Source organism: Macaca thibetana, chromosome X, assembly GCF_024542745.1.
Source record: "Macaca thibetana thibetana isolate TM-01 chromosome X, ASM2454274v1, whole genome shotgun sequence".
Taxonomy (NCBI): domain Eukaryota; kingdom Metazoa; phylum Chordata; class Mammalia; order Primates; family Cercopithecidae; genus Macaca; species Macaca thibetana.
Window position 1 is genome coordinate 53,763,563 of NC_065598.1, and position 22,714 is coordinate 53,786,276.

The 22,714-nt window shown below is 41.0% G+C and overlaps 4 protein-coding genes and 1 non-coding gene across 47 annotated transcripts in view; 4 read left to right on the plus strand and 1 right to left on the minus strand.

Annotated features, from left to right (window-relative positions):
* The window catches only part of TSR2 (TSR2 ribosome maturation factor), a 1,158,091-nt gene that overhangs the window by 1,046,585 nt on the left and 88,792 nt on the right, over positions 1 to 22,714 (plus strand). The window contains exon 1 of one of the 38 annotated variants that reach the window (XM_050777079.1): positions 715 to 718. The exons of 36 other annotated variants lie outside the window; for them this stretch is intronic. The gene's annotated coding sequence lies outside the window, so the exon portion shown is untranslated. Of the gene's footprint in view, positions 1 to 714; positions 719 to 13,038; positions 13,043 to 22,714 lie in introns of those variants that run through there. One more of the 38 variants, XM_050777063.1, reaches the window with a different exon arrangement.
* Positions 1 to 22,714, plus strand: part of GNL3L (G protein nucleolar 3 like) — a 517,777-nt gene that overhangs the window by 279,215 nt on the left and 215,848 nt on the right. The window lies entirely within an intron of this gene.
* Positions 1 to 22,714, plus strand: part of MAGED2 (MAGE family member D2) — a 645,534-nt gene that overhangs the window by 152,179 nt on the left and 470,641 nt on the right. The gene's annotated exons all lie outside the window — the stretch shown is intronic.
* The window catches only part of WNK3 (WNK lysine deficient protein kinase 3), a 170,577-nt gene that overhangs the window by 143,076 nt on the left and 4,787 nt on the right, over positions 1 to 22,714 (minus strand). For all 6 annotated transcript variants that reach the window (XM_050776810.1, XM_050776812.1, XM_050776811.1 and 3 more), the window contains exon 2: positions 2,753 to 3,399. In XM_050776810.1, coding sequence (XP_050632767.1) covers positions 2,753 to 3,289 — 537 coding nt within the window. In that variant the 5' untranslated portion in view covers positions 3,290 to 3,399. The remainder of the gene's footprint in view (positions 1 to 2,752; positions 3,400 to 22,714) is intronic.
* On the plus strand, positions 13,396 to 13,502 carry LOC126947099 (U6 spliceosomal RNA). The gene has a single exon (XR_007722927.1). It is a non-coding gene; the product is annotated as a U6 spliceosomal RNA (small nuclear RNA).

Sequence of the window (22,714 nt, forward strand, 5' to 3'; positions counted from 1 at the left end):
TTGAACCTGGGAGGCAGAAGTTGCAGTGAGCCGAGATTGTGCCACTGCACTCTAGCCTGGGCAACAGAGCAAGACTCCGTCTAAAACAAACAAACAAACACACAAACAAAAAACACTATTAGCTGAGTGTGGTGGCACACATCTGTAGTCCCAGCTACTAGGGAGGCTGAGGTGGGAGGATTGCTTGAGCCCAGGAGGTTAAGGCTTCAGTGAGCCAAGACAACGTCACTGCATTCCAGCCTAGATGACAGTGTGAGATTAGATTACATCTCCCCCTGAAACAAAGGCCCTACATATCCAACAATAGGGGACTGCTTAAATAACCTAGAAGAACCTTATAATGAAATACTAAGCATCTATTTTTTAAAAATTATGTAGGCCAGGCAAAGTGGCTCACACCTGTAATCCCAGCACTGTGGAGGCCAAGGCAGGCAGATGGCTTGACCCCAGGAGTTTGAGACCAACTGGGGCAACATGGCAAAACCCCATCTCTACTAAAAATACAAAAACAAAATTAGTCAGGAGTGGTGGCACACACCTGTAGTCCCAGCTACTCGAGACGCTGAGGTGGGAGAACTGCTTCAGCCTGGGAGGCAGAGGTTACAATGAGCCGAGATCATGCCACTGCACTCCAGCCTGGGCAATAGAGTGAGACCCTGTCTCAAAAAATAAAATAAAATAAATTAATAAAATAAATAAAAAATTAAAAATGGGGGGGTGGTAGGAGGGAGAGCATCAGTAAGAACAGCTAATGGATGCTGGGCTAAAAACCTAGGTGATAGGATGATTTATGCAGCAAACCACCATGGCACATGTTTACCTATGTAACAAACTGGTACATTCTGCACATGTACCTCTGAACTTAAAATAAAATTTGGAAATCAAAAAATAAAATTTAAAAAGAAAAACATTATGTAAATATATACTAACAAAAATAAATAAATAAATATACACTTACAGATAATGAAAAGACATTCAAGATAAGTGAAAATAAAGATTATAAAATTTTATAGAAAGACATGTGTGTGCATATATATATATACCAAAAAGATGTATATACTAAAACGTTTAAAACATTGTACTCAAAGTACTGGAATTTTAGATGATTCTGATGCTTGCTTGCCTGCATTATCTAATATTTCTACTACAATGTATACCATATAAAATTCTTACAGGGTAAAAAGCAGGTGAGAAGAAAACCAAGCAAACTCCACACACGCACATACGTTTCAAGACCCACTGGAATGGATCTGACTGATAAGTAACTTGCTTTCCAAAGAGTGTTCAAGGTACTCCCTAAATTAGAAGCACTTAGAAAGTTTTTAAAAATTGCAGTCTTGCACCCCAATCCAGATTTATTGAATCAGAATTTGTACCAATGGGCCCTAGAGTTTGCATATGAAGCAAATACTGACTCTTATAAACAGTAAAGTTTGGAAATCATGGCATTAAATAAAAAGCTTCCTAGAAATGCAGAAACCTGGACTAAATTCCAACCTATCTGAACAGCAACCTACGGCAAATTCAGAATGAGTGAAATAATGGTGTTTCCATACATATACACTTACACTCACAGAGACCACTGGAATTTAATCAACAGAAACCTGTTCTTAGCAACTGGCTTTATTCCATCTTAATCTTAAGCATCCCATGTGATCAATAACCATTTCCCATGGGCTGACAGAGGTCACAAAGGTTTTCCTTATATTTGACCCACATCTGTCTAAAACTTCTCATTATAACCCCTTCTATGATGTTCTGTCCCTATTTAGTTCTTCATTAATTAAAAGTACTACATGAACATTTATTATGGAACCAAATATGTAGGCAATTCAATCATTCTCCTGTTGCTTTCATTTCTCCTTTCTAAATACATTCTAGTTGAATAACTTCAATAGATTCTGGTGATTATTTCTTTCAGTGATACTCTCTGAGGTAAACTCAAAGGCTTCATGAGCTTCTATCAGTGAAGGTCCTCAAAGAATCAAGTAAAACCTTTCCTGTTGTGAAAAATACCACATGAACCCCTAAGATTTTGATGAAAGAAAAAGAGAAAAGGTATATGCCACACTGAATGTATTTCCCTATCAAGTACTTAGTATAATAATCAACTCATAAGTCATATATTTATGAAAAGTTTTCAAAAGGAGACATTAAGAGTTTGGGGACTTTCCTAAAGCTAACAAATTAAAACAATTTTTCCAAAAGAAAGTCATGATAGGCTGGGAGCCATGACTCACGCCTGTAATCCCAACACTTCGGGAGGCCGAGGCGGGAGGACCACCTGAGGTCAGGAGTTCAAGACCAGCCTGCTCAACATGGTGAAACCCTGTCTCTACTAAAAAACCAAAAAATCAGTGGGGCATATTGGCACGCGCCTGTAAATCCCAGCTATTTGGGAGGCTGAGGCGGCGGAGGTTGCAGTGAGCTGAGATTGCGCCACTGCACTCCAGCCTGGGTGACAGATCAAGATTCCGCCTCAAAAAAAAAAAAAAAAAAAAAAAAGAAAAAAGAAAGAAAGCCATGATAGATTTTTTTCTTCCCCTTTAAAACAGAAAAGAAAACAACAGGAGGAAAAAAAAGTTTGGAGTGAGCTCCTAAGAGGACATAGGAAAGGACCATAATTTCTAGGATGTGGAGGACAAGCCCTTCATTTTATTTTAATCCATGATACATTTTAATCATGGATCACACAGAAGGCCAGGCCAGCTAAAACTTGAATTTATTATAACCAAGAAGATTATATACCTACCTGCAGCTCACACCAAGCAACCTCAACCCATGTTTCAGTGTCCAGTCCTTTATATACTGTTTTAAATGCTCCTCTTCCTAGTTCTATGTCAAATTTCAGGAATCTGCCACTAGGAGAAGTAGCTACAGCCTTCATTTCTGCTTCTTCTTCCATTTCCTTTTCATTTTTCTCCTTGAAACAATCTTTTGAGATTTCCGAGGTTGACTTTGAACACTGTTCATATTTAACTTCTTGCCCACCTCTCAGCACATTTGAAGGAAGTTTATCTACTCTTGGAATATTCGTTGCAGCCTTAATTCTCTCATCTTTGGGGGATGATTCGGCAACTTTGTCATCTTCCGTCATTTCAACACTCTTTCGGAAAAATCTCTTCCTTTCTACAGTTTCCCCAGAAGCAGAGAAGGTGCTGTTTTTCTCCTTTAGTCTAGCTTCTACTGTCAAAGTTGCAGCAACCTGGGGAACTCTGTTTTCAAATGAAATTCCATCAGGTTTCTCAGAATCTTCTGTGCTGGCTGGATCCCCTGAATCAGTGGCCATTGTAATTAAAGTTGGCACTAAAATTTTTCCTGTTTCTACTCTTCAGTCCAGTTACATCTCAGGTATCAGAATGGACTTCCTTTTGCGTGGTCATGTATTTCCATGGCAACCTGAAGGAGGGGAAAGGATATTTTAAAATCACCCTACAAAGGAAATCATTAAGGAGAAAACAAATCACCTGATTTTTTAATCCCTTTTTCCTTAATAAGAAGTTTATTCTTTTTTCTGTCCAATCTTAGGAACCAGCAGACTCTAGGGACTGTGTCTTATCTTGTTTACCATTAGTCCTCAGTGCCTAGCAGACTACTTAGTATATGGCTCAATCTGTCTTCATATTGCATGAATATTGGTTAGAAACCTAGTTCTCAGCTCCATCTGTCAATCCATCAAACTCAAAACGAGTACCCAAACCCTGAGTTCACTTAGCCACAATGTGACAAACACAATAAGTAAAACAACCACATGGTTTCTAGGTGGTTTTTGTCTAAAATTCTGGAATTCATCAATAGTAGTTTCTTTTACTGTACTAAAATATACATAGTCAAATTTACCATTTTAACCATTTTTAAGTATATAATTCAGTGGTGTTAAGTACATTCACAGTGTTCTGTAATCATCACTACTATCCACGCCCAGAGCTTTTTAATCATCCCAAATTGAAACTCTGTACCCATTAAACAATGATTCCCTATCAGCCCTCACCCACCCCTGGTAACTTCTATTCTACTTTCTGTCTCTATGAATTTGCTTATTCTAGGTAATTCATATAAATGGAATCAGACAACATTTGTCCTTTTGTGTCTGGCTTATTTCACTTAGTATAATATTTTCAAAGTCCACTGATGTTGTAGCGTGTATCAGAATTTCATTCCTTTTTAAGGCTGAATAATATTCCATCATATATTATAGACCACATTTTGTTCGTCCCATTCATTTGCCAATGGATTGGACTGTTTCCACCTTTTGACTATTGTGAATGTTGCTGCTATAAACATCCAACAGTAATTTGAAATAATGCAAATATTTATAAGCTTGCCTTCAGATTTTAACAGAAACTATTGTCAAATATTAATATACTATCCTAAAACAATAGCAAGAAAGACTCAAAACCATGTATTCTTTTAAATTAGCAATTCTACTTATAGGAACTTGCCTTAGAAAATAGTCAAGAATCCGTGCAAAGATTTAACTATAAAGATGTTCATTCTAGCACTTATGGAAAAAACTAAACATAAGCCTAATTGGTGTTTAATTAAGTATCTCAAAATGAGGTAAGCCACAGCATTAAAAATAACACTGTAGGCTGGGCGCGGTGGCTCACACCTGTAATCCCAGCACTTTGGGAGGCCCAGGCAGGCGGATCACTTGAGGTCAGGAGTTTGAGACCAAACCAGCCTGGTTTAGTGAAACCCTGACTCTACTAAAAACACAAAAAAAAATTAGCAGGGTGTGGTGGCGGGCGCCTGTAATCCCAGCTACTCAAGAGACTGAAGCAGGAGAATCACTCGAACCCGGAAGGCTGAGGTTGCGCCACTGCACTCCAGCCTGGGCGACAGAGACTCTGTCTCAAAAAACAAAACAACGACAACAAAACACTGTAGTCTTCAGTGAGATAAAAGATGTTCCCTATATATTATATGGTTAAATGTAAAAAGGAATACATACAAGCTTACAGAGGTAACTCTGAAATTATGGATTTTTCTTTCTGCTTTTTGGTATTTTCTAGAACTTTGCACAATAAACATGTGAAAATATGTGGGGTAAAGTTTTTCAAGTGAGTGGTCAAACCACCAATAAGAAAATGCTTCCCTTCTCACCACAATCACGCACCGCAAAGTTAAGCCTGTATACTTCTTACTATGTTAGGCACCTCGAAGGGCACAGTTTGTCACAAAGATTTGTTAAGAATTATGTCAAACCAAAAATGCACAGAAATATAAAATTTGAAAAACTGAAGGAAAAAAACCCTGAACTAAAATAAACAAAAAAATAAAATAAAAATAAACAAAATAGAGACAAATACTCCAAGTTGTTCTACACATTCAACTCACTTCATCAAAATTCCAACTGGTTTCTTTGTGGAAAACATCAAGCTAATCCTAAAATGCATATAGAATTTCAAGGGACCCATAATAATTAAAGCTTATACAATCTTGAAAAAGAACAAATTTGGAGGATCCATACTTTTTGATTCAAAAACCTACTACAAAGGTACAGTATTAAGACAGTATAGTCCTGGCATAAGAATAGATGTATAGATAAATGGAATAAAAATTGAGTTCAGAAATAAAGCCATATTATTTATGGTTAATTGATTTTCAACCAGAATGGCGGTGGGCAGTGGCTCACGCCTGCAATCCTAGCACTTTGGGAGGCCAAGGTGGGAGCTCAGGAGTTCGAGACCATCCTGGGCAACATGCTGAGACCCCGTCTCTATAAAATACAACACATTAGCCAGGCGTGATGGCAGGTGCCTGTAGTCCCAGCTACTCGGGAGGCTGAGGCAGAAGAATCACTTGAACCTGGGCAGTGAAGGCTGTGAATCACTTAAACCTGGGAGGTGGAGGTTGCAGTGAGCCGAGATCTCACCACTGCACTCCAGCCTAGGTGACAGAGTGAGACTCTGTCTCACCCCCGCCCCACCCTCCCCACCCCCCAAAAAAACCCACAAGGTTGCCAAGAAAATTCAATGGGGGAAAGAATAGTTTTTCCAACAAATGGTGCTGGGACAACTGGATATCCACATGCAAAAGAATGAAGTCAGATCCTTTAGTAAGTTTTTCTGGAAAAAAAAAAAAAGGCTGAGTTGAGTCTCAAAGAAAGATAATTAGCTGTTGTTTCCTGGCTTTTTAATGATTGCCATTGGAGAAATAGGAACACTTTTACACTGTTGGTGTGACTGTAAACTAGTTCAACCATTGTGGAAAACAATGTGGCGATTCCTCAAGGATCTAGAACTAGAAATACCATTTGACCCAGCCATCCCATTACTGGGGATATACCCAAAGGATTATAAGTCATGCTGCTATAAAGACACATGCACACGTATGTTTATTGCGGCACTATTCACAATAGCAAAGACTTGGAATCAACCCAAATGTCCATCAGTGACAGACTGGATTAAGAAAATGTGGCACATGGCCGGGCGCGGTGGCTCAAGCCTGTAATCCCAGCACTTTGGGAGGCCGAGACGGGCGGATCACAAGGTCAGGAGATCGAGACCATCCTGGCTAACACGGTGAAACCCCGTCTCTACTAAAAAAAAAATACAAAAACTAGCCGGGCGCGGTGGCGGACGCCTGTAGTCCCAGCTACTCGGGAGGCTGAGGCAGGAGAATGGCGTGAACCCGGGAGGCGGAGCTTGCAGTGAGCCGAGATCCGGCCACTGCACTCCAGTCTGGGCGACAAAGCGAGACTCTGTCTCAACAAAAAAAAAAAAAAAAAAAAAAAAAATGTGGCACATATACACCATGGAATACTATGCAGCCATAAAAAAGGATGAATTCGTGTCCTTTGTAGGGACATGGATGCAGTTGGAAACAGTCATTCTCAGCAAACTATCGCAAGAATAGAAAACCAAACACCGCATGTTCTCACTCATAGGTGGGAATTGAACAATGAGATCACTTGGACACAGGTAGGGGAACATCACACGTCGTGGCCTATTGTGGGGAGGGAGGATGGGGAGGGATAGCATTAGGAGATATACCTAATGTAAAAGATGAGCTAATGGGTGGAGCACACCAACATGCACATGTATACATATGTAACAAACCTGCACGTTGTGCACATGTACCCTAGAACTTAAAGTATAATAAAAAAAAGAAAGAAAGATAATTAGCTGATCCAGGCAGAGGGAAAATCACAAGCAAAGGCATTAAACAGTATGGAGTAAGTGTATGAGTGGTATCACGAGCAGTTGTTTACATGCATATTAGAAGAAGCAAGCAAATGAGGGCAGAGAGGCAGAGAGACACCAAGGACTTCTATGCCATACAATGTAAAACAAGGAGACCCATTAAAAAGCTACTGCAACAATCCAGAAGAGATGATGAGGTTTGAATGAAAATAGTGGCTGGAGGGATAGGTTCCAGACACATTAAGGAACTACTAAATGCAAGAAAATCTACTGTCTGAATGAATATGGCTGTGAGGGAAAAGAAAGAGTCTTATGGTGACTCACAGAAATTTGCCAGCCAGATGACATTACTAGGACATATCTATGTCAATACCAAAGCTAAGAATTGAACTCATGAAAGTCTCTATGAGGTTACACTGTCAAATCAATATACTTCCAAAGTCACTTAATAAGACTAGTGTTGCATGCAAGTAAAAAAAAGACAACTAGTTTAACTCTTTATTTTGAAATAATTTTTGACTTGGGAAAAAAAAAAACCTACAACAGCATAAAAAGAATCCAGTATTCACCGACGTTCCCCAAATGTTAAACATTTTAGGTGAGATTTTAAACCTCAAGAGCAAAACTCCACAAGTAACACAAAAAGACATCTAAGCAAGGAGCCAAAAATAGTTAAGTCAGATAATTTAAGTTGGAAAGCCTTCAAAATTTTTTACTACAGAACCTATTTTTCAAAAAATAAAATCTTTGGCTGGGTGCAGTGGCTCATGCCTGTAATCTCAGCACTTTGGGAGGCCGAGTCGGGTGGATCATGAAGTCAGGAGTTCCAAGACCAGCCTGGCCAAGATGGTGAAACCTCATCTCTACTAAAAATACAAAAATTAGCCGAGTGTGGTGGCGGGTGCCTGTAATCCCAGCTACTCAGAGGCTGAGGCAGAGAACTGCTTGAACCCAGGAGGCGGAGGATGCAGTGAGCCAAGATCACGCCACTGCACTCTAGCCTGGGCGACAGAGCAAGACTCGTCTCAAATAAATAAATAAATAAAATATTTGAGGCCAGGTGCAGTGGATTACGCCGGCAATCCCAGGTACTCAGGAGGCTGAGGCACAAGAATTTCTTGAACCCAGGAGGCAGAGGTTGTAGTGAGCCGAGATCACACCACTGTACTCCAGACTGGATGACAGAGTGAGACCTTGTCTCAAAAATAAATAAAATAAAATAAAATCTTTCGCCAGACACAGTAGTTCATGCATATAATCCCAGGAATTTGGGAGGCGAAGGAGGGAGGATCGCTTGAGCCCAGGAGTTTGAGACCAGCCTGGGCAACATGGCAAGACCCCATCTCTACAAAAAAAATTACAAAATTAGCTGGGTATGTTGGCATGTGCCTGTAGTCCAAACACCAGGAGGTTGAGGCAGGAGGATCCCTTGAGCCCAGGAGGACAAGATTGTAGTAAGACTGACAGAGCCACTGCACTCTAGCCTGGGTGACAGAGACCTTGTCTCAAAAACAAAAACAAAAACAAAACAAAACAAAACTTTGCCTTCAGGTCCATGATGTTGGGAAAATATTTTTTTAATTTAAAAACAACGGGCTGGGCTGGGCATGGTGGCTCACACCTATAATCCCAGCATTTTGGGAGGCCAGGGCAGGCCGATTACCTGAGGTCAGGAGTTCCAGACCAGCCTGGCCAACATGGCGAAACCCCATCTCTACTGAAAAATACAAAAATTAGCCAGGTGTGGTTGCTCATGCCTGTAATCCCAACTACTTGGGAGGCTGAAGCTCAAGAATCGCTTGAACCCAGAATGCAGAGGTTGCAGTGAGCCAAAATTACGTCATTGCATTCCAGCCTGGGCGACACAGCAAGAACCCGTCTCAAAAAAAAAAAAAAAAAAAACTTAGCCAGGCATGGTGGCATGCACCTGTAGTCTTAGCTACTGGGGAGGCTGAGGTGGGAGGATCACCTGAGCCTGGGAGGTTGAGGCTGCAGTGAGCCACTACGGTCCAACCTGGGTGACAGAGTGAGACCCTGTCTCAAAAAATTTAATTAATTAAAATAAAAAACAAAATAAAACCTTATTCAGACCCCTAATATAATAGAGGAGTGGCAAGTACTGGTGCTCTGGTATAATAATTCTAACACCTGGCTTCCCAAAGTATAGGATAAGAAGCAAGTAAGAGCTGGGTGCTGTGGCTCACACTTGTAAACCCAGCACTTTGGGAGGTCAAGGTGGGTGGATCACCTGAGGTCAGGAGTTCGAGACCAGCCTGACCAACATGGTGAAACCCCATTTATATTAAAAATGCAAAAATTATCCAGGTGTGGTGGTACGTGCTTATAATCCCAGCTGCTCGGAGGCTGAGGCATGAGAATAGCTTGAACCTGGGAGGCAGAGGCTGGCAGTGAGCCAAGACCATGCCACTACACTCCAGCCTGGGTGACAGAGAAAGACTCTGCCTCCAAAAAAAAAAAAAAAAAAAGCAAGTAAGAAGAATGAAGAAAGAAATCTTCCCTCAGTCTTAAAAACCAGTACCCTAAGACAAAAATGTGTCACTAGAGACAAGGAGGGGCATTTTACATGGATAAAAGAGTTAATTCATCAAGACAATATACCAAATACACATCTAACAACAGAGTCCCAAAATACATTTAATAAAAACGGACAAAATTGGAGAATAGATAATTCAATAATAGCAAAAGATTTCAATACCCCACTCTCAATAATGGAGAGAGTAACTAGACAGAAAACCAACAAGTATATGGAAAACTTGGTCAATACTATCAATCAACTTGACCTAAGTGACATCTACAGAACACTTCACCCAACAATAGCAAAATAGACATTCTTTTCAAGCACACATAGAACATTCTCTGAAAAAACAAAATCATATGCTATGCAATAAAACAAATCTCAACAAATTTAAAGAGATGGAAATCATACAAAGCACGCTCTCCTACCAAAAATGAATAAATTAGAAATGAACAACAGGGTAAGGATAGACATATAGGTCAACGGAACTGAGAGTCTAGAAGCCCTAACATTTACAGTCAATTGATTTTCAATATGGAGGTCAAGACCATTCAATGGGAAAAGAAGAGTTATTTCAACAAAACTTGCTAGCACAACTGCAATCCACATGCAAAAGAATGAAGCTGGAACCCGACCTCATACCATACACAGAAATTTAAAAGTGGATCATAGTCCTAAATACAAAAGCTAAAACTATAAAACTTTTAGAAGAAAACATTAGAGTAAATCTCAGTGACTCGGGTCAGACAATGAATTCCCAGCCACAACACTAGAACCACAAGCATAAAAGAGAAAATTAAGAAGCTGCGCCTCAGCTGGGCACGGTGGCTCACGCCTCTAATCCCAGCACTTTGGGAAGCCAAGGCAGGTGGATCACTTGAGGTCAGGAGTTTGAGACCAGCCTGGCCAACATGGTGAAACCCAATCACTACTAAAAATACAAAAATTAGCCGGGCATGGTGGCATGTGCCCATAATCCCAGCTACTCAGGAGGCTGAGGCACGAGAATCACTTGAACCTGGGAAGCAGAGGTTACAGTGAGCCAAGATCACGCCTCTGCACTCCAGCCTGGGCAACAGAGTAAGACTCGGTCTCAAAAAAAAAAAAAAAAAAAACCCAAAAAAACAGAGAAGCTTCACCTCATCAAAATTTTAAACTTTTGTGCTTCAAAGGATACCTTCAAGAAAGTGGTGAAGACAACCTACAGGGCAGAAGAAAGTATGTGCAAATCATATATGTGATAGGGGATGGTATCAAACTATATTAAGAACTCGATAATGGCCGGGCACAGTGGCTCACGCCTGTAATCCCAGCACTCTGGGAGGCCGAGGCGGGTGGATCATTTGAGATCAGGAGTTCAAGACCAGCCTGGCCAACATGGTGAAACCCCATCTCTACTAAAAATGTAAAAATTAGCCAGGCGTGGTAGTGGGTACCTATAATCTCAGCTACTCAGGAGGCTGAGGCAGGAGAATTGCTTGAACCCAGGGGGCAGAGGTTGCAGTGAGCCAAGATGGAGCCACTTCACTCCAGCCTGGGCAAAAGAGTGAAGCTCCATCTCAAAAAAAAAAAAAAAAAAAAAAAGAATATTACTGGGCAATAAAAACGAATGGTGTCAGGTGTGGTGGCACACACCTATAATCTCAGTTACCCAGGAGGCTGAGGTGGCAGGATCACTTGAGCCCAGAAGTTCAAGGCTGCAGTGCGCTATGATCACACCCATGAATAGCCACTGCCTGCTATCCTGCGTAACATAGCGAGGTCCCATCTCTAAAAAATTAAAAAAAAAAAAAAAAGAATGGAGTATTGATATACGCTACAACAAGGATGAACCATGAAGACATTATGCTAAGTGAAAGACGTCAGAGGAAAAGACTGCATACTATATGATTTCATTTATATGAAATGTCCAGAAAATACAAAGCTACAGAAACAGAAAATAGATTGGTGGGTGGGGCTGGGGCACAGGAACAGGATCGACTGCAAATAAACACAAGCAATCTTTCGGGGATGATGGTAATGAACTAAAATTGAGTTGTAATCAAGATTTTACAACTCTATAAATTTACTGAAAAGCATTGACTTTTATATTATATTTGTAAATTCTGTTATATAAATTGTATCTCAATAAAATATGATGTCCTGGCCGGGGCCAGTGGCTAACACTTGTACTCCCAGTACTTGGGCGGGGAGGGGGGCCGAGGCAGAAGGATAGCTTGAGCCCAAGAGTTTGAGACCAGCCTGGGCAGCAGAGGGAGACCCTGTCTCTACAAAAAATAAAATTTAAAAATATAAGCTGAGCATGGTGGTCTACGCCTATAGTTCCAGCTACTAGGGAGGCAGAGGTGGGAGGATCACTTGATCCCAGGAGGCTACAGTGAGCCATGATTGCAACAGTGCACTCCAGCCTGGGCGACAGAGAGAGATTCTGCCTCCAAAAAAAATTTTTTTAAATATGGCTGGGTGCGGTGGTACATGCCTATAATCCCAGAACTCTGGGAGGCCAAGGTGGGTGATCACCTGTGGTCAGGAGTTCCAGACCAGCATAGCCAACATGGTGAAACCCTGTCTCTACTAAAAATACAAAAAATTAGCCGGGCATGGTGGCGGGCACCTGTAATCCCAGCTACTCGGGAGGCTGAGGCAGGAGAAGCACTTGAACCCGGGAGGCAGAGGTTGCAGTGAGCCAAGATCGTGCCATTGCACTCCAGCCTGGGTGACAAGAGTGAAACTCTGTCTCAAAAAAAAAAAAAATTCTGAAAGTAAAACATTTTGATGAAAATCAAAACCATCACATTATCAAATATGCCTATTAAAAACTATACTACCCTCCCACCCCTCATTGTGTCCACTCTTATCTTTAGCCTGGCCTCCTGGGTTAAGAATCCCAGGAGGAAAGTAAAGGCCTGACAACAATAAGATGTAATAGCTGGTGACCTAAAGGTAAACAACAAGTAAGAAAAACTAGGCCAAGAACTTCACTAAGTATAACGTATCTGGGGCCATCATGGATTCAATGGCTTTTTTTTTTTTTTTTTTTAAGATAAGACCTCACTCTGTTACCCAGGATGGAGTGCAGCAGTGCAATCATGGCTCCCTGCAGCCTTGACCTCCCTAGGATCAAGTAATCCTCCCACCTCAGCCTCCCGAGTAGCTGGGACTACAGGCGTGAACCACCACACCTATCTAACTTGTTGTATTTTTTTGTAGAGACAAGGTTTTGCCACGTTGCACAGGCTAGTCTCAAACTCCTGGGCTCAAGCAATCTGCCCTCATCAGCCTCCCAAAGTGCTGGGATTATAGGCATGAGCCACCATGCCAGGCCTCAATAGCTTCTTGACTATAGTATATGTGGGGGCCATCGTGGATCTTGACCATAAAACAGTTTAAGAACATAGCTCAGCTGGGCGTGGTGGCTCATGCCTGTAATTCCAGCACTTTGGGAGGCCGAGCACTTGGATCACAAGGTCAGGAGTTCAAGACCAGCCTGGCCAAGATGATGAAACTCTGTCTTTACTAAAAATACAAAAATTAGCCGGGCATGGTGGCAGGAGCCTGTAATCCCAACTACTCGGGAGGCTGAGGCAGATAATTGCTTGAACCCAGGAGGTGGAGGTTGCAGAGAGCCAAGATCACACCACTGCACTCCAGCCTGGGCAACAGAGCAAGACTCCGTCTCAAACAAAACAAAACAAAACAAAACTCAGGCTTGTGCTCGCTTTGGCAGCACATATACTAAAATTGGAACGATACAGAGAAGATTAGCACGGCCCCTGCACAAGGATGACATGCAAATTCGTGAAGCGTTCCATATTTTTAAATCCCAATATCCATTTTTTCTTTTTTTTTAGACTCTGTCGCCTAGGCTTAATTGCAGTGGTGTGATCACAGTTCACTGCAGCCTTGACCTCCCAGGCTCAAGCGATCCTCCGACTTCAGCCTTTCAAGTAGCTGGGACTACAGGCACATGCCACCAGACTCAGCTAATTTTAAACGTTTTTTGCAGACATGAGGTCAAGCCATGTTGCCCCGGCTGGTCTCAAACTCCTGGGCTCAAGAGATTCTCCCTCCTTGGCCTCCCAAAGTGCTGGGATGACAGTCATGGGCCACCATGCCTGTCCCCAAAATCCATTTTTAAAGATAATTCCATTCCAGTTATCCAGCAACTTTGTAAATTAGACTAATTTAATTTAGCCTCGCAACTTAATAGAAACGACTTTGGGCTTCAACATAAAAATATAAGTATTTTCTCTGGCAAAGGTGGAAAAATTCACATTTTCCATGAAAAACTGAGGAAATAACATTAATTAAAACTGAATTCTGGGCGGGCGTGGTGGCTCACACCTGTATTCCCAGCACTTTGGGAGACTGAGGCAGGCGGATCACGAGGTCAGGAGGTCAAGACCATCCTGGCTAACACGATGAAACCCCGTCTCTACTAAAAATACAAAAAATTAGCCGGGCGTGGTGGCGGGCGCCTGTAGTCCCAGCTACTCTGGAGGCTGAAGCAAGAGAATGGCATGAACCCGGGAGGCAGAGCTTGCAGTGAGCCCAGATCGCGCCACTGCACTCCAGCCTGGGCCACAGACTGAGACTCCATCTCAAAAGAAAAAAAAAAAAAGCAAATTCCACTCCAAAGTCAGTATATTGACCATAGAAGATTCACATGTTCCTTTTGCAGTCTTTCAGCTTTGTGGTTCTGACCACAATCAATGATCACAAACATATGAATAACTCACTGCCTCACAGTAAAAAACTGAGTCTTGGTTCTCATAAACTAATATAAGACCTGACTGAACATAAAAATATTTGAGGCCGGGTGCGGTGGCTCATGCCTGTAATCCCAGCACTTTGGGAGGCCAAGGCGGGTGGATCACGAGGTCAGGAGATCGAGACCATCCTGGCTAACACAGTGAAATCCCGACTCTACTAAAAATACAAAAAATTAGCCGGGCGTGGTGGCGGGCGCCTGTAGTCCCAGCTACTCTGGAGGCTGAGGCAGGAGAATGGCGTGAACCCGGGAGGCAGAGCTTGCAGTGAGCCGAGATGGCACCACTGCACTCCAGCCTGGGGAACAAAGCGAGGCTCCGTCTCAAAAAAATATATATATATAAAAAATATATAAACAATATATAAATATATATAAATATAAAAATATATATATAAATAAATATATTTGAGGGGATTCTTCAAAATCCATTCAATTTGGAGGACGTTAAAATATAAGAGTATTTAAATATATTTATCTAGAGTTATTAAAACACACTCGGAATGAGCTATTACCAAAGTGAATTTATATTTCCCGGAGTTTTAAAAATATTATTTTGGCAATTATAGGTACTGATGAGAAGAAATTAGAACCACAAAGAGGCGAGTCTAGAAACAGCATTTTTCTTCTCTTATTTCCTATCCCAGATCCTTAGGAGTTGAACTACCTTCATATGAACAGAAACCCCATCTCTACTAAAAATACAAAAATAAAAATTAGCCGGGCATGGTGGCACACGCCTGTAGTCCCAGCTACTTGGGAGGCTGAGGCACAAGAATTGCTTGAGCCCAGGTGGCAGAGGTTGCAATGAGCCGAGATCACGCCACCACACTCCAGCCGGGGCGACAGAGTGAGACTCAGCATCAAAAAAAAAAAAAAAAAAAAAAAAAAAGAAAGAAAAGAAAAGAAAACAATGAGGGCTGAGCACCAAACCCAGATACGTGGCAATATAAAAATAGAGATCATCTCTTTCTTGAGGTTCAAAGAACTTTAGGTAGATGTTGGAACACAGATCGTCTTCTGTGCAAAATACTTCCAAGCCCTATAAATTCAGAAAGAAAAGAAAAAAATAAATAGCATTGTATTCATCTTGCAATCCCAATATAAGTATATAATTACAAAAACTTTCAGTTAAACCTTTGTTTTTTATTTTTATATCTTATATTCCTATTTTCAATATATAAATTTAACTCAGTGATATATATATACATATATGTGTGTGTATATATATGTACGTTGTGTTTATAAATGTTCTGGGAACAAGATAGTATCTCAGCTAAACTTTGTAAATCACCTTGGGTATTGAATATTTTCATTAATAATAGCTTTTGTGAACTTATTATTTTGAAATTCAAAATTAGCTGATCCACAAAAAAAAAAAAAAGAACACAAGCTCGGCTGGGAGCGGTGGCTCACGCCTGTAATAACCCCAACACCTGGGGAGACTGAGGCTGGCAGATTGCTTGAGCTCAGGAGTTCAAAACCAGCCTGGACAACATGGCAAAACCCTGCCTCTACAAAAAATAAAATATTAGCTGGTTGTGGTATTGTGCACCTGTAGTCCTCGCTACTTGAGAGGCTGAGGTAGGGATGATCACCTGAGCCCAGGGAGATTGAGGCTGCAGTGAGCTGTGATCACACCGCTGTACTCCAGCCTGGATCACAGAGTGAGACTCTGTCTCAGAAAAAAAAAAAAAAAAAGGAACACATGCTCTGAAGTGGGAGAAATCTGGAATCAAATATTGGTTCTGCCTTTCAACCTTTGGAAGAGATTTCGGGCAAATTATTTAACCTCAATAATTCTTGATTGCATCTGTGAAATCTCACAGGACCAATATGAAAATACACATATAAAATATTTAGCACAGTGCCAGGCACAACATAATAATCAATAAATGCAAGCTTTTATTTTCTACGTCTCAATAACCCCTAGGGACAGCACTGTATTAAAGTACTATTCAACAATACTCCAGAAAACATTAAATGATTTTCAGGAGACTCTACTTAGGAAGGCAGAAAACCATATATTTTCTAAAGTTTTTCAGTAATGAACCATGTTGGCATTGCCAAAGGGATATGCTCCAGTGACCAGGATAGTATCTCTTCTACATTCAGCAATGTAGAAACATGGCCTAGTGAGAAAGTTTACAAAAATCAGGCCTCAAACCTGGAATCTCTTACTAAGTTCACAGTTATATATAATTACCTACATGTAGCCATTTTTCCTTCATAAAATGATAAATACACTTATCTAAGCTCTAGGAATATATATAAAGACAACTGTGGCTGGGCACAGTGGCTCACGCCTGTAATCCCAGCACTTTGGGAGGCCAAGGTAAGTGGATCACCTGAGGTCAAGTGTTTGACACCAGCCTGACCAACATGGCGAAACCTCGTCTCTACTAAAAATACAAAAATTAGCTAGGCATGGTGGCACGTGCCTGTGATCCCAGCTACTGAGGAGGCTGAGGCATGAGAACTGCTTGAACCCTGGAGGCAGAGGTTACAGTAAGCCAAGATCGCGCCACTGCACTCCAGCCTGGGCAATAGAGCGAGACTCCATCTCAAAAAAAAAAAAAAAGCCAGGCATGTAGTATGTGCCTGTAGTCCCAGCTACTTGGGAGGCTGAAGTAGGAGGTTTGCTTAAGCCTGGGAGGTTGAGGCTGCAGTTAGTAGTGATTGTGCCACTACACTCCAGTCTGGGTGACTGAGACCCCGTCTCAAAAAAATAAAAGACATATATATACATATATAAAATACAATATATGTAATATATTTATATATATATACACACACACATATACATACATATAATACAATCATATGGCTCAAATATCAAATAAAGAAGTTTATAAAGGGCAGGCTTATTCCCAACTCTATCTCCCTTCCATTCAATTCCATTCGCCCCACCAACAGGTAACCACTCAACAGATTCTTGTGTATTCCTCCAGAATCTCTTCAGGCAAATTAACAAATATATGTTCTCTCCTTCCCTATCTACACAAAAAGTAACACAGTACACACCAAGCTCTTTTTATAGTCATAGTAACTTAAGATACATGTTTTTCCTTTTCAGTACATATAAGTTTCTCATTCTTATTTTGTAGTATTCAATTGTTTGCTATTATAAATAACATTGTAGATTTCATTGTACATATGTGTGTGTGTATGTGTGTGTATCCCTGAACTAGAATTGCTAGATCAAAGGAAATTTTTTTTTTTTTAAGACAGTCTCGCTCTGTCGCCCAGGCTGGAGTGCAGTGGTGCGATCTCAGCTTACTGCAACCTCCACCTTCCGGGTTCAAGCAATTCTCCTGCCTCGGCCTCCGTAGTAGCTGGGATTACAGGCGCACGCCACCATGCCCGGCTAATTTTTGTATTTTCAGTACAGACAAGGTTTCACCATGTTGGCCAGGCTGGTCTCGAACTCCTGGGCTCAGGTGATCTGCCCACCTCAGCCTCCCAAAGTGCTGGGATTACAGGTGTGAGCCACTGTGCCCTGTCAAGATCAAAGAAAATTTGCATATTTATTTTTTAAACTTTTATTTATTTAAGTATACTAATATATTCAGAATAACTTATGTAATACATGTGTATCTTTATATAATGCTGCCAAATTACCTTCCATGGGCAATGTACCAATTTAAACTCCTACCTCCAACGTGTGAGTGTCTCTTACCCCACAGTCTTGACAACAAAGAGTGTTATCAAACATTTTTATTTTTAACACTCTGATAAGTTTAAGCAAGGAATCTCAGTGTGGTTTCAATTAGCATTTATCCTACACACGAGGGCAAGCATCTTTCACATAAATAATCGTTAAAGTCAGGAATAAGCCAAGATTTCCTACTACCAACTGAGGAAATAAAACAAGACCTACAAATGTTAGAAAGTAGGAGACAAAACTCAAAACTTACAGACTACATGTTTATCTATCTAGAAAATCCAAGAAAATCAACTAAAAAACTATAACTAACAAGGAACTAACAAGAGCTCAGAAAACAGGCCAAAGACAAAATCAACATACAGAAATCTGCCATATATCTCAGTAATCATTACAAAATGTAATTTTAAAAAACGACTATCGACCAGGCGCAGTGGCTCATGCCTGTAATCCCAGCGCGCTGGGAGGCCCAGACGGGTGGATCACCTGAGGTCAGGAGTTCAAGGCCAGCCTGGCCAACATGGTGAAACCCCGTCTCTACTAAAAATACAAAAATTAGACAGGCGTGGTGCCGGTCGCCTGTAGTCCCAGCTACTGGGGAGGCTGAGGCAGGAGAATTGCGTGAACCCAGGAGGCGGAGCTTGCAATGAGCCGAGATTGTGCCACTGCACTCTGGCCTGGGTGACAGAGTGAGACTATGTCTCAAAAAAAAAAAAAAAAAAAAAGTAAGTACAAGTGGCCAATACATGTACGGTAAGGGGATTGCTCAAACTCATTAGTAAACACAGGGGTACAAACTCAAATGATTCAGTATCATTTTTCATCTATCAGGATGCAAAAAATAAATATCTGTTAAATTTGAGAATTGTATAAGAAATTTGGTATTCCATGCACTGTTGGCAGCTAAACTGGAATAGCCTTTTCATAGGGCAAATTCCGAGTACCTAGTGCATAACTGTCACCCAGCAATTCCAATCCTTAGTAGTATCGCTTGAGAAATATTCCTGCATGTGAACAAATATGTAGGTACAGGGCTTTTTAAAACTCAAACATTGTTTTAAATAGCAAAACAAACAAACAAACAAAATCAACCTGAAAAGAACTTAAATATCCATCTATAGGAGAATGGTGAAATAAACATGGTACATCCATACTGTGAAATAATAAGCATCTGTTTAAAAAATTCAAGATGGATATATATATACTGATATATAAAAATCTCCTACATATGTATACTATAAGGTGAGAAAAGTAAGTTGTAGTACAACACGTATATTACATCTACATACTATTTGTGTTTAAAAAAAAAACCACAAAACTGTATTTCTAAAGGTACTCACATATGGGTGAATGCATATAAAAAAGACTAGAAAGATATACTCTAAACTGATCCTACTAGTCAAAGCTAGAGAAGCACATAGGAAGAAATACTATGTATTAATCAAAAATAATGACGTGAACATATATATAAACACTGATACGAAAAGAGCCCTAAGTGACAATCTTTGGGAGAAAAATCATAAAATATATATCACATACTTGTTATTTGTATATGTACAAACATATGCATGTAAATACAGAGAAAAAAAGACTATATTCCACAACCAACTCTTTTTTTTTTTCTTTCATCCTTATTTTGGCAACCATGGAACCAACTCTTAACCAATGGTTATCTACGGGAGGGCAGGAAGTTTGGTTAAAAGGTGTTTTAATCTAATGCTGTATTACTTTAATTCTTTAAAGAAGAGTTGCCCATTAACAATCTGTACAAAAGAATCAGTTAAAAAGGCCAGGCGCGGTGGCTCATACCTGTAATCCCAACACTTTGGGAGGCTGAGGCAGGAGGATCGCTTGAGCTCAGGAGTTTGAGACCTGTTTGGGCAACATAGCAAAATCTCATCTCTATTTTTACAATAAAACAAAATACTGGCTGGATGCGGTGGCTCACACCTGTAATTCTAGCACTTTGGGAGGCCAAGGCGGGTGGATCATCTGAGGTCAGGAGTTCGAGACCAGCCTGGATAACATGGCAAAACCCCACCTCTACCAAAAATACAAAAACTAGCTGGGCGTGGTGGCATGCACCTGTAGTCCCAGCAACTCAGGAGGCTGAGGCACAAGAATTGCCTGAACCTGGGAGGCAGATGTTGCAATGAGCTGAGATCTCACCACTGCACTCCAGCCTGGGTGACAGAGTGAGACTGCGTCTCAAAAACAAAACAAAACAAAACAAAACAATAAAATAAAGCAGAAAGACAACTCACGGAATGGAAGAAACTGTTTGCAAATCACATATCTGATTAGGGTCTAGTATCTAGACTATATATTTTTTTAAAAATTCTTACAACTCAACAATAAAAAGACAACCAACCACATTTTTTAATGGGCAAAGAACTTAAATAGACATCTCTCCAAAGAAGAAATACAAATAGTCGGCCGGGCGCGGTGGCTCAAGCCTGTAATACCAGCACTTTGGGAGGCTGAGACGGGCGGATCACGAGGTCAGGAGATCGAGACCATCCTGGCTAACACAGTGAAACCCCGTCTCTACTAAAAATACAAAAACTTAGCCGGGCGAGGTGGCAGGCGCCTGTAGTCCCAGCTACTCGGGAGGCTGAGGCAGGAGAATGGCGTAAATCCGGGAGGCGGAGCTTGCAGTGAGCTGAGATCCGGCCACTGCACTCCAGCCTGGGTGACAGAGCGAGACTCCGTCTCAAAAAAAAAAAAAAAAAAAAAAAAAAGAAGAAATACAAATAGTCAACAAGCCATGAGAAGCTGCCCAATATCATTAGGGAAATACAATTCAAAACCACAATGAGATACCAGTTCATACCCATTATGATGGCTATTTAGAAAGAAAAATAAATAAAAATATTTTTTTAAAAAACAAGTAAAAAACAGAAAGCAACAAGTAAGTGTTGGTGAGGATGTGGAGAAATGGAACCCTCATACATGGCTGATGGCAATGATAATTGGTGCAACTGTTATGGAAAACAGTTTGGTGGTTTCTCAACAAGTTAAACATAGGGCCGGGGACAGTGGTTCATGCCTGTAACCCCAGTATTTTGAGAGGCTAAGGCAGGAGGATCACTTGAGTTCAGTTTATGACCAGCCTGGGCAACGTAGGGAGACCTTGTCTCTACCAAAAGTAAAAAATTAGCCTGGTGTGGGGCATGGTGGCACACACCTATAGTCCCAGCTACTCAGGAGGCTGAGGTGGGAGGACTGCCTCAGCCTGGGTGGTTGAAACTGCACTAAGCCATGATCATGCCACTGTACTCCAGCCTGGGTAACAGAGCCCTGTCTCAAAACAAAACATAACATAGGATTACATAAGACCTAGCAGTTGTGCTCCTAGGTATACCCAAAATAAATGAAAACAGGTATTCAAACAAAAACTTGTATGCAGATATTCATAGCAGCACTATTCATAAAAGCCAAAAGGTAGAAACATCCCAAATATCCATGAACTGATAAATGGATAAACAAAATATGATATATCTATAGAAAGGAATAATACTCAGCCATAAAAGGGAATAAAGTAATGCTACATGCCACAACACAGATGAATCTCAAAAACATGCTGAATGAAAGCCAGACACAAAAGGTCATATATTATATGATTCCATTTACGTGAAATATCCAGAATAGGCAAATATTAATGGTAACCTGGGACTTGGAGGAAGGGAGAATGGGGAGTGACTGCTTACTGGGTACAGAATTTCCTTTTGAGGTGGTATTAGCTGCACAACATCATGAAGTTACCTAATGCCACTGTACAACTGTACACTTTAAAATGGTTAAAATGGGGCCAGGCACAGTGGCTCATGCCTGTAATCCCAGCTCTTTGGGAAGTCAAGACAGGCAGATCACCTGAGGTGAGGAGTTGGAGACCAGCCTGACCAACATGGAGAAACCCTGTCTCTACTAAAAATACAAAAATTAGCCAGGCGTGGTGGTGCATATCTGTAATCCCAGCTATTTGGGAGGCTGAGGCAGGAGAATCACTTGAACACAGGAGGCAGAGGTTGCAGTGAGCCAAGATCATGCCACTGCACTCCAGCCTGGGTGACAGAGAGAGACTCCGTCTCAAAATAAATAAAATAAAATAAAATAAAACGGTTAAAATGGTAAATTTATGTTACATTAATTTTATCACAATTTTTTAAAGTTACTATGCTAACAGCCTGGCTAACATTGTGAAACCCTGTCTCTTCTAAAAATACAAAAATTAGCCAGGTGTAGTGGCAGGCACCTGTAATCCCAAATACTCAGGAGGCTGAGGCAGGAGAATCGTTTGAACTCTGGAGGCAGAGGTTGCAGTGAGCTGAGATGGCACTATTGCACTCCAGCCTGGGTGACGGAGACTCCGTCTCAAAAAGAAAAGTCACCATGCTAAAACACAGAAAACAATGTACTTCATTTCTTTCGGCCGGGCACAGGGGCTCACGCTTGTAATCCCAGCACTTTGGGAGGCCAAGGAAGGTGGATCACAAGGTCAAGAGTTCGAGACCAGCCTGGCCAATATGATGAAACCCCGTCTATACTAAAAATACAAAAATTAGCCAGGCGTGGTGGCATGCACCTATAATCCCAGC